Source organism: Dicentrarchus labrax, unplaced genomic scaffold (assembly GCF_905237075.1).
Source record: "Dicentrarchus labrax unplaced genomic scaffold, dlabrax2021, whole genome shotgun sequence".
Classification (NCBI taxonomy): Eukaryota; Metazoa; Chordata; class Actinopteri; family Moronidae; genus Dicentrarchus; species Dicentrarchus labrax.
In genome coordinates this window covers 5,799,981-5,812,705 of record NW_026136716.1, presented here as the reverse complement: position 1 = coordinate 5,812,705, position 12,725 = coordinate 5,799,981, and the positions used below count along the sequence as shown (strand labels likewise).

The 12,725-nt window shown below is 38.9% G+C and overlaps 1 protein-coding gene across 1 annotated transcript; it reads right to left on the bottom strand.

The window, feature by feature from the left end:
* Positions 1 to 4,470: 4,470 nt before the first annotated feature.
* si:dkeyp-34c12.1 (uncharacterized protein LOC570187 homolog) lies at positions 4,471 to 8,018 on the bottom strand. The gene is made up of 8 exons (XM_051427428.1): positions 7,664 to 8,018; positions 7,493 to 7,562; positions 7,224 to 7,336; positions 7,030 to 7,128; positions 6,487 to 6,671; positions 5,648 to 5,705; positions 5,512 to 5,574; positions 4,471 to 5,375 (listed from the first exon to the last, which is right to left on the bottom strand). The coding sequence occupies exons 1-8, from the start codon at positions 7,805 to 7,807 to the stop codon at positions 4,812 to 4,814; spliced, it is 1,296 nt and encodes a 431-aa protein (XP_051283388.1). The 5' UTR covers positions 7,808 to 8,018; the 3' UTR covers positions 4,471 to 4,811.
* Positions 8,019 to 12,725: the final 4,707 nt, after the last annotated feature.

The window sequence follows — 12,725 nt, the reverse complement described above, 5'->3', positions numbered from 1 at the left end:
ATTTCAGTAACTGTAATTACGTTATTTAATTTGAAAACTTTGTTACAAAATGTATTACATTACTAGTTACCGAGAGAAATGCATTTTGAAAACTGTTTTTGTATTTGTGATATGTGTCAGTATAATGCTGAAGACTGTGTCCTGTAAAAGCTTTGATGCCCAAAGATACTTCTAGAAATAAGAAGTCAGAGAGTAAATGAAACTTTAAAGTCTTTCTCAGGCTACAAAAAGCCATCAGATTTCTTGTTCTTTCAGATATTTTCCTCACTGACAACACTTCAGTCATGCCTGCACACATTACAGAGCCTACAAACTGATGGTGACGCAGTAAGTTGCTCCCAGTGGAGAACTTGCCTTTTTCACCCTTGTTTAGGGAGGTGGATGCTTGTTTGACAAAAGTGTTTGGGAACTTGTTCACATGTTCACTATCCACAAATTGCCTGTGCAAATGCAGGCTTTGTCCAAATGTTTAGTCTACGACATTTTATTATTCAGTGTGTCTTCCGAAACACCTACAAGACTCCCTTCCTTCCTGTCTTCCCCTTTCCTGGTGGATTCCACTCAACGGAGCAAAACAAATGACTTTAGCTTGGCCCTTTTTGCTCTCTTGTTGCAGATTCTGTAACAGATTTATAACATATTTAATAAGCTGCTGTGACACTTTTGAAGTTGTCGACCTCCAAATGAATTAGGAATTTACAGCTTTCTACTCTTAAAAATGTGCAGTCACACATTATTCCTTCCTTTCCCTCTAATGATTAAACCAAAGCCTGTTCGCGTCTGTGGTCATCTTTTCTGCTTCAAAAACTGCTTCAAAGAGGAGTATCCTCTTGTGAATTGCTTTCTCTCAGTTTAGATTTTTAGTGCAACTGGCCCAAGAGCTGAGCAGCAGGATTCACACTTTTCCTCCACACTGAGATTTGCCTGCATTTAGTGAGCGCAAACCTGCCTTGCTAGACTTGGCGCGCCTGCTCGTACATGTGTCACAGGCCTCTCCTCCTCTGGTCTCAGTCCTCGCTCTCACTAATATATTTTTACAGGGTTTTCCTTGGCAGAGGATTGGGGACCGTCTTGCCATGGCGTCCAAGCTAAACAGAGAAGCGTTACAGGGGACGACAGATGATTCAGGACGGCACGCAAAAGAGTCTGAAACTAAATAACTTTGTCATACCAAAGACGTTGTGCTGCTGGATGGCGCTCTCCTAACCTTGACACTAGTGTTTTAACAGATGTTAGCCCTATTTTGCATTAATAACACTTCACCCCTTATTTTTTTGGCAAGATTTGTGTCTTATGATAAACCCTGCCGATACCCAGATATATATATTTTTGCCTTGGGACAAAAGCCAAGAAAAATAAGATTCCTGTAGAGTAAATATTGAGTGAAAGCAAACATGTGCATTTAAAAGGTTGTATTGAAACACGCATATAGTCCCTTGTTTTTTTTGTTTTTTTACCATTTTTCATGCCTGTGTGAAATATAAAGCATAATAACTACAATGTGGCTACATGTTTTTCTCTCCTGGTTCTTATTCCCACCCTCCATTTCACACAATACTGTAAAACATATATCATTCTTGGTTTAGGGAATATCAAGACCAAGAATATGTGATATCTCTGTGTGGGTAAACCTACATAACTGCCTCTCAAACTGTTCCTTTCTCCCTCACTGTCCTCCCAATCAGCAGGAAAACAACCCAAACACTAATATATCAGGTTCCTTTTGCCCCCTCACACCATAAAATGTACCTGTTTCCACTATTGCCAGTGAGTATTATAGCAAAAGCATTGGCCATCATCTTACATCAAAACACATCTCTATCATTGAGGATGCATACTGACCTAACACGTAGCCCAACTGCACAACAAACAGAAACACACTGTTTAGTAAATGTATACAAAAATAAAACTCTATGAGAGGACGTATTCAGATACTTTAATTCAGTAAAAGTACTAATTCTTGTAGTAGAGGAAGTCCCACAATTTAAAATCTTACTTAAGATTAGATTATTTTGACTCATGCATTAATATTAAAGCAGGATTTTACGAATGTAATTGGTTGAGGTGGAGCTCATTTTAAACTGCAACAAATGATTTTCTTTATGGATTCATTTTGCTGATTATTTTATCAATAGTATAGATTGATTACTTCATAAAAATTGATAAAATAGTGAGGAATGCAGTCCCAGCTACCCAGTGACACCTTCTTAATGCTTGTCCAAACCTTAAAATTAAAAGCTGTAACAATGTGTTTGGCATTTTGCCTTAAAAACATATTTTCTTTTATGTCTACATGGGTCATTTACCTTTACAACAGTATTTCATAAGAACTTTATACATTTTGTGTGCAAAAATCTGAATTTGTAAGGTAATAACTAACTAAAGTATTTCCCTCTGAAACAAGTGGAAGTAAAAGAAACCATTTTATCAAATTGCAGGAATTGCACTCAATAAAACACAACGCAATAAAATGCTTTTAGAGAGTTATGCACGTTCAACACAACACAAGGTGTTCAAAAGTCACATTTATCTGAGCATCTACAGCACTGTGCCCTGTGAGCATCTGCTTTCTGAAACAACTTGAAAATGCAACATTATCTCCACTTCATCTCGTTTAACTCATCAGAAGCGTGCAAAATGTACTTACATATTTATAAATGGGAGGGTAAAAGGGTCAAAGAGACTCAGTGTAATGGTGTGCAGCAGGAGGTTATGGTCCATAGCACTGCCCCCTAGTGTTGACAGACACTAAATCCATCCATGCAAAATGTATTATTGATACAATTCATAAAGTAGCATGCTGTAAAAGTATCATCAGTTAAGTCTGTTCTTGCACATTATAGCACTAAAATATATAGATTATAAAAGGTATTACAGATTTTTCTATGTATTGCCTTTAATATACTAAACTGTGCAATAACATAATGAAGCCACTGAGACAATACAACTATTTTGTAAATAGGAAAAATGTTGAGAAGACATTTCATAAGTGCCTGAACACAGAGGGAAGTTTATCCAGCCGCAAGGCGAAAGACATGAGCAATTTGTATATAATCCATGACCCACAATTCCTTGGGCCAGGATCCCGGCTGTCTGCTTGGACTCCTTCCGTAAACAAGATCTGATTTCTGAAATTGACGTGTTTGAGGGAACGTTCCCATGCCTCGATTCTGAAAAGCAGTTCAGGGTTCCAGGTTTGGCAAACACAAGCAGAGAAACTCTGAGCCACAGAGAAGAAAACAGGAATAATAAGGAACAAAAAAAAGGAGAGATTAACACACTGCAGCCAAAACTAAACCCCTCCTAGAGTAAACTCATTGCTCACAATAAGTTTGCAGTAGAGGCGATTTGACTTTATTGATATTAGTCTATTAAACTTAATGGCAGGATATGAATCCACGATTCCCGCCCTGTGCTTGTATTACTTTGGTCTTGGCTGGGTCATCGTGCTTGACCATCAGACAAATATCTCAATCATCAGGGGTGTGTGTGTGTGCGCGTGCATAGTTGTGTGTGGGGGGGGAGGAAAGGGAAATCCCTAATCAGGTTCTGGGGATTACAGTCAGACTGAAAATGAGCCTCCCAGATTGCAGAAAAAAAGTCAAGGATCAAGACCCAAGGTGGAAAAACATTGTAGAATTTAAGATAGATGTTACTCCAGTTGTCAGGACTACGGCTGTTTGTGAAGCAAATCCTGGCAAATGCCAGACAAATCTGACCATCAGTTCAAACTTAATTTGTAATTTAAGAAGGTGCTATGAAACATTCCAACTGTCAGCACACATTTTTCCCACTGCAGACTCAGACAGCAAATGTGGGGTGTTTTTCCTTCTCCCCCCCTCTCCGACTCCTCAGACCGATTGATTGGGAGTTAATGTAAGATTAACAATGTTACGCCCAAATTGCCACTGAGTCGTCCAAGAACTACTTGAGAGAAGCGCTCGTGACTCATTCCCAGCGGTGACGATGAACAAGAGAGATGAGGTGTGATAAAATGTCTGTTGGCTCCGGCAGAAATTGGGTTTTAGCTTCGGAAACATTTCATATCTCACAAATCAAAGCATTTAGTGTTAAATACAATCAAATATTATTAGATTTTCTTTACTAATCTACAGAAAAATCTATAAAAATGTAGAAGTTCCAGAGTGATTCGTGTCATGTGCTGGAGGGGTAAATCAGTCAAAATAGCACAGAAGAGTTTAATTCCTTTAACCACAAATTAAACATCACATTTAAGTCAAGTTTGTCATGAGGGTTTCGGCTTCTGTGCTGACAAGCTCCAATGCTGCTACTGACTGACCTTTGAACTCCTTACAGGCTGATAGATCTTTCCCACAATCAAGTTTTACATTATTTAAACTCTTTGGGAAACAAGTGTCCATCACAGCAAGGATTGTATTTAAAATGGTCACCTTAATGGAAACAGTTCAGCTTCAGAGTGCCAATGAACACTCATTCATGATGTGAATCTCTTGTTAAGGTTCCTTTATTTTCATAGTAAAAATAAAAATAGCCGATACACTGTAGATTCTCAAGGTGTTTTCAGTCATTTTGGAGAAAGATAGCTAATCAAGTCTTATTCCCATGAAATGCAGATTTGATTGAGACTCAGCAATCAGCCATCTTCTCCAGAATGACTGACCCCACCATTCAAATTATACACAACACACATTTACAAGTAGTGGCCATGTTAGCAGCTCTGTGAGGCCGCACTTAGTCAGCAGTTGTGGAGACATTTCGGTGAAAACCACAAACGTCAACCTCAAGGTGGTGCGAGGAGCAAAGTGGTGGACTGAAACATCCATAAACATTCACCTCCTGTTGGCAATCCTCTTGGATCTCCTCAGCCCAGAGTTTTGTGCCTCCTCTCCAGCATCATCTGCAGCCACAGCAGCTTTCTGTCCTCTGCGCGACGGAGCCGCCTGCTGCGACGTGGACTGAGCTTCCCCAGTTCTCACTTTGCTTAGATTTTTCGGTTGTAAAGCTACAGCCTGAGTCGCTCCAGGAGGCTTTCGTCGGCCTCTCACAGCTTGTACAGACTCTTGTGGATTTGATTCTGTCTCCATGACTTTCTTCTTCTGTGGCCCTCTGGCTGCTTTAACCGACTTTACTGGCTTCTCTGCCGTAGCACCAGATTTCTGTTTTGTCTTCAGAGTTTCACTTGTGTTTTTCTTTGCATGATCACCTTTCACACTCGTCTTTGTTGATTCACTTTTTGCTACGTCTTGCACCTTTTCAGTAGATACAGCTTTTTTTCTCCCCTTTCCTCGAGGTTGAGCTTGGCCCCGAGTGGCTTGTAGTTCCTCTGAGGTATCCGCTTCCACGTTGTTTTCTGGTGCTTGTTGGGTGTTGATCTGAATCTCTTTATAAGCTTCCTAGGAAACCAAATTTTTCTTTAATAGTACAGTAAATCCTTAAAAGCCTTCAGTTACTACATTGTTTTTGCCCCATTCAGTCAAGTGTGGAAACAAAAATTAATGGGTTTAACATAAGATAAAATCAGATTCTCACCTCTAGTTGTTCAAGTTCGGATTTCAGGTCAGTTAACTGGCTCATTAACGCCCGTATGTTCAGCTGAAAGCAGATAGAAATAGTCAAAAATCGCCTAACAATAATAAAATGTTGTATAAGCTGGAGCCTCTCTTACCTGTTGACTGGCCATTAGTTTTTCAAGCTGCTCTCTCTCCTTTAACTCTTTCTTCCTCCTATGTTTTTTGAGGAATCCGTTAGTATTTTATCGTATATAAAATGTCACAACATGTACAATGGACACAAAATCATAGGCTACACACCCATATTTGCCCCCTAGTGTGGTATTTTAAGATAAATTTCATAAAAAAGGAATTCTCCACAAGGATTTTCAGTATCTTAAAAGGATGATACAACAGCCAGGCGTTTCCCCATCATGCCCTTGGTCTTGCAGGCGATGGAGAGCGACTGCCTCGATCTCATGTCAGCAGCAAGTCAGACACAAATCTAACCGGCCTGGCCTCGCTCATCTCCAACGAGCCTAATGATTCTTATTTTCAGATGATTATAAAAATAATGAAAACATACAGTAGTTATGAATAATATATTTTCCCCCAATGTTACACACTGGACCTTGAATGGATGAATGAATAGTTCGACATTGTGAAATTATTTGCTCAGAGTTAGACAAGTCATTCATGTCTGTACGTTAAATACACAGCTACCACCAGCAGCCAGTTAACTTAGTACAAAGACTGGAAACCACAACATGTTTTCACTCAGTTTCCCCTGTGTTCCCCCTCTTTTTGTAACCTGACTGTGCCAGATGGTTTGAAGAAATACTCCCCAGTACTGGTACAACTGATGCTAGGAACATCAACCTATTACTTTAAGACAGTTTTTAGTCTCCATGGTTATTTTTCCTACCGTATGGAATAGAAACAAATCACCAACTGGAAGGTAGAAAGAAAATAAACAGACATTGACCGTGACTCAAGAGAAGGGCACACAGCTTACTTGTTTGCCAGCATCTTCTCCAGCCGTGTGATCTCAATCATCTTCTCTTCTATGGCTCTTTGGACGTTTTCTTTGGTCACCATGGCCAGGAGAGACTTGGCGTCCAGGTCTGTTAACTCGGCCGATGGCGATGTCATTTTGAGCACCACCTTCATCCACTCGGTGAGTTCTTCACAGGATGGGAACTGACAGAAAAACAGATTCATCCGGAGAATTTTGAGCTTCTTCTCAACTGCATTTCAATCTGCCTCACATTTTTTGTGAATTTCCACTGTTATCTAACAGACTGTAAATGCCAGAGGAAGGACCTTAAAAGATCCATCATCTTTAACTATACATTTATGCCATCGTTGATCTTTAAAGGAAAGACATTTTTTGGAGAATAATGCTATTTCAGGGGTAATATAAAATGCTTATAAAAATGCCTGTACCAACCACAGGCTTGAACGTTCAAAAAGAGTTATTAGAATGATAAAAAAGGTCAGATGTGCCCAAGTATATACAACTACAAGGATATACAACAGAGAATTAAGATAGACCCACCTTTTTGAGCTCAGCTTGAGCTTTCCCCAGGGAAGCACACGCCAGGTCTGCGGCCATCGTTTCCTTCTGTAACAACCTCTGCACCTCTTCCAGGTCTCCCTGAGGACAGAAAACAGAAGAACCAATTCCAGCAGCACACTGAAACTAAAGAACATGATTGTAATCAAGCGGTCAGTGAAAAAAGCCAAAATTACCTGCAGTTTTTTAAGAAGTTTCTCTTGTTTCATCTTTTCAATAAACTCCAAGTCACTTTCTGTCGGTTCATACCCAGTCATCCCTTTCAGCATGGAGTTCGAGTCATCTGGTTCTGACATGTTTTCAGAGAACAAAAAAAACAAAAACATTCGAGTAAAACGTTTAATGAAGAAAAAAAAAACAACAAATTAATACTTGAGATCTAATTAATAAAAAGTATGTTTCCAAGAATGTTTTTATTCCCTGGGATCTTAAACGCAGACTGAACCTGTTTTTGTCTGAAGAGTGTTGAAATCAAACGTCCTGTTTTGGTCATTAGCTTCATCTCTAGTACCTGCCTGTTGATAAAGTGGTGAAGAGGACAGGATTACATATCAGGCCAATGAGACAAAGCCTGATGAACAGAGGCAGTGAAATAATGCACAATCTCTGCATGTACCTCCATATTCTCACAGCTCTCACTGGGATCATCATCAGAAAAATCCAGGTGTCTCTTTACATCTGGCAAAGGAGGAGTCCTGTGGAGCTGTCGACCGGATGGGATATGACCTCCTTCTCTCAGAAATAAAGATCTGTCTGCCATGTCTGACAAGAAAGCTGCAGGTCCTGCATGAATCTCACCAGTTCAACTCTGTAGAGTTCAGGTGAGCCCACACTGCTCTCATTTAAACAGGAGGAGCTGATGCGTTTCTGTCATCACTGCATTGTTTTCACCTGTTGCTCAAAGTTGACTGATTACTCATTTTGACCAGTAGATGGCGACAGATACTTTTAGTTTTGAAGTAAAAGTTTTAAACTTGAGATAACATCAGATAACAATCAGCCCAACAAAAGGCAGTCAAATGATTAAATGTGCACTTCTTATATAGTTTAAACAGTTGCAAGTGAATCATGGTCATCTTTTACATTTATAATAGATATTATTATATGAATACTACCAGAATTTTACTCCTGCTGTTTCTATTATGTGTATAGCAGAAATGGAATATAAATGTAATGTAAAAATTGAATAAAATACAAAAGGACAGTTTTGGAAAGTACATTTAATAATCTTAGTATTACCATTTTGTTATTTCATACTTCTGCTATAGTAGGCCTACATTATAGAGGCAAATATTATCCTTTATATTGTAATTCACCTCTATTATTTGACAGTTGTAGTTATTTACTCTGCAGATTAAAATGATACATTTACAAAATATGATCCTTTCATGAAGTCTTACGAGTAAAATGGTTCTCATAAAAGCTGAGGCTGTTCTGTAAATAATTTTCTAATAAAAATAGCAACTTCTGATTAACCTGTATCAATATCAGGCTTAAATTAACAACTTCCGGTTAGTCCTGCCCACTTTTTAAGCACTGCCTATTTCAAGGCACAAATACAGATAGCTCAGTTGGTTGAACAGATACAGATGATGGTGCTCATTCCTAATTTTCACATTGTTTCACTGTTACTTTTACGTAATTAAAGGATCTAAACACGTATTACACCACTGCAGAAGGAATCACATTAACACTATTTCATATACGTGAGTGCACAGGTGCAAAAACTAAGTAACTTAAGCGTGCACCATCCAATTCTAGAGAAGAAGATGTTGTGTAATTCTCTTTCTTACATAATTGTGTCACAGGGTTTCACATATGCTGAGTAAGTTTCACAGTCCTTTTGGAAGATATTCAGCCCTGCTTTAACTGCACAAGATAGACAGACAGATAGACAGGCAGGTGTGCAGACAGACAGATGGACCCTGATACAAAATAGCCAGATAGCCAACCTGTCTATCTTTAAACTGAGCTGGTGGTGTCACACTGCCAGTCCCCACATGTTTGTGGAGCTCCAGGAACTCTAGAGGAGAGTGCTGAGTCGTAAATACCTCTGTTTTTAAACTGCCCGCTCCCATAATGCCGAGGGAGAGAGGAAGGAGGAAGAAGGTCAGAGAGTGTGTGCATCGGAGATAAATTGGTGTTTTATGACACTAACTTGGCATAGCCGAGTGGAAAACATTTGCATGGTCTTACGTTGCAGCTAACAAATCATTCCTCAATAAAAATCAAATTCAAAATTACTTTTCTCATCTTCTTCATACCGACAATTCCTCTCTGGTGTAAGTATCTCTTTCTACCGTGTACCATATGTTTTTACACTGGGAGGAAATGTTAAGTGGGCCACTGTGACTTTTACTGTTACGGAAAACTTGTTTTAACAGCAACATCCTTATAGATGTCACACAAAATCACACAGCAAAGATATCATACTTTGTAGCTCATCAACCGTAACCAGGCAAGCTTTAGATTCCTCCTTACGTTGAATTGGTGTATATTGAGCTTAATTTTAATCAATTATTTGTTTTCCAAAACAAAAAAATGCCAAAAGCAGGAGGAATGCATTAAACTGTAGTGATGCACACTGATCAGGTCCATTACACATCTAAATGACTTAAATCAAGGGACAATTGGACTTTTTCCTTTTCATATTGGACTCCACATGCTTTGAAAATAAAGAACCCAAATGACCCTAAAACACTTACAGGCGTATGTACGAGCACACTCAAATCCCACTTTCACGGACATCAAAAGCTTCCAGACATCATTCAGACCACATACTCTCTCTGAAAGCCCATACACACATGCAGTGACACATAACAAATCCACAGCGGCCATTGTGTCCTGTAAAAGCTCTCCAGTGCCGAGAGAAGTGTCCCAAAAAGGCCATTTACAGCTGCTCCGACATGTAGCGTATTGAACAGGCGAAGCAGACAGGTCGTAAAGGGACAGAACAGCTCCCTGGTGGCTGTAGATGCAAGACAGCGAGGATTGGATGGAGACAGGTGTTCTAAATTACTGAGGGACTAATGTAACATTGGTTACTGGCATTACTGTGAGAAAAATAAAAAGCTTTTGGAAACAAAAGAAATTATATAATTTACTGCAGGATGAGTATGAAGACTTAGACTGTCTTAGTGTTTGTGTCTCACTCATTGTTGCTATATTAATGTTGATGATTTGATGCACATAAGCTTTTTACAGCTTTTACTTCAAGATTTAAGCATATAAAACATCCAACAGCTGATTGAGTAATCAAATAGGTACCAGATCAGTGTTAAGAACATTGGTTCCCATCATTTTTGGTTTGTGACCCCTTTAAGCAAAGCAATGTATATTTGAAATCCCTCATCACTGGTTGCATGTGTTTGCCTGCTGTGAGCAGTTCAACAGAGAAATGATCTTTTTCTTTGCTTTGCTAAAAAAGAAATAAAAATCTGAGTAGGAAATGGCAAAGATGAGAGGAAAGTTAGTTTCCTGGGTCGTTAATCATCTCACAACCCCTCAGATTGGTTCAGTTACTTACTGACTCTCAAAAGTAGCTATAATAAAAAAAACTATGATTCTTTCTGATTTATTCATAAGATGGACAGTTTAGAAGAAATATAAAGCAGCTGTGATTTTCAAGGTTCAGAAATTAGAAACAACGGCAAATTAAACAAAACAAAGACAAAATCTCATGACGGGGTCTCTTTTGAAGCTCTCCGTTGTATCACTCTATCTTCCTCAGTGAAGGAATATGATGCAAAATGATCAAAAGCTTCAGAACAGCTACTGATCAGACCCTGCAGTGAGACTGTTTTGTCAAGAGTGAACTTTGAATTTCAGCTATATTATAATAATAATAATATTTTGATAATAAACTCTAACTTGTAACAATTTGCACATGTATAGTTTAGTTAACACTGTTTAAATATGTTTGCAATCCATATCTCTTACTTGCATACTGCACATAGTGTATATATTTTTAATTATGGTCTTTATATTTTATATTTTTATTATATCTTTATAATATTTTCACTTAGTATTCTTTATTGTAATTTTTACTTTTTTAAAAACTAAATTCATAGATTATATATTATTCCAGGGTAATTTACTGTATAGTTCTCTAACTACATACTACATACTACATACTTCACCAACTTCTTTACACCCTCAAAGTAAACAGACTAGATGACTGAATATGGTAGTGAGTGACTAGTGTGAGCGTAAAGTAAGAGGACACTCCCACACACGTGCACATACATGTGCAATATACACGTCCAAATCACACACACACACACACACACACACACACACACACACACACACACACACACACACACACACACACACACACACACACACACACACACACACACAAGTGATGAGAGATGGCTAGTTGGAAACTTCTAGGCCTGCACTTTCTGTCGTGCCACTCTCAGAGCTGTCAGTGAGGTTAATTTTGTGATGTTTGTGATTAGTGACCAGTGTACAGTTACAGCACGCCTCAGATCAGCGTGGGACTTACGCTTTTAAAAAAATGTATGGACTTGACAATAATGTGTGTTAGAGTGTGTAAATTGTGCAGTAATGCGCCCTCAGATGTTTGTGTAATCTCAGGTTGAGTCTCTGGCTTGTTGTTTATTCCCTCTGTAAACATCTGCTGTGCTAGCACCTTATGAAAGATCCATTTTTGCACTTAAAGCTTCAAATTCAATTTCCTTGCTCCTAAACAAACTTCCCCACACACATTTTCCTACATATAAAGTCTCTGAGCTCAGGCTTGTTTCAGGTTTACGTGTATTTTGGACTACATTGGATATGAAATTCCACCACACACATTTAGTTTCTAGTACCTACTTACATTACTTCACATGGCAGAGCTGCCAGTGAAATGTATCGGCACAACATTTATCCCCAAGCTGTAAACCTTATCCAAAATAATACCGATTCTGATCCCTGAACTTTGCGTATCACCCAACAAGCATATACTACGAAGCCTGTATGATTGTTGTATGGCGTCTGGCTCAAGTTAAACCCTTCGTCAGAGTTCGGCAGGTCATGACTTTGCTATCCTGGGGAAGTAAATGGCAACAGGACTCTGCTGGGAAGTGGCAGGGTCCCATTTTGGGGATAATAAATGATGTGGCATTGGTGCACAGACGCGTAGTTGACGATACATGATATAGGCACATTATAGGCAGTTGTGTTGGAACAACTCTACTCAATATAAGACACAGAGAGAAACACCCGGTTTGGTTGAATTTGGTTGTTTCAAAACAAAATCCATAATCATTGTAGGTTATACGGCAGTATAATAACAAAGCTATTAGGACTAGACTGCCCATAATGTGGATTCATGTGCCATCTAGGATTAGGACAACACTCGTAAAGTATCTACATGTATCCCTAATTGCTGTTTTGTCAGCTTGCAAGGTCACAAGGGAAATTAAATTAATCGAGGCTGTGAAACACTTACTGCTGTGCTGGTCTGATTCATTGAGTAGGAAATAAAAATCACGGCTCTACTGAGGTTAAGATCAGCCATAAATACCATCCATGCACAATGTAATCTGTAACACTTGGGTTTAAACAGTGTTTAAAGAACATTTTCTGCCCTTTTTCTCTCCTGCAGCCATTTTCTCTTCTGATAAAGAAACTCCTTAACTCCATAAAAGTCCTCCCCTGTGATTGCA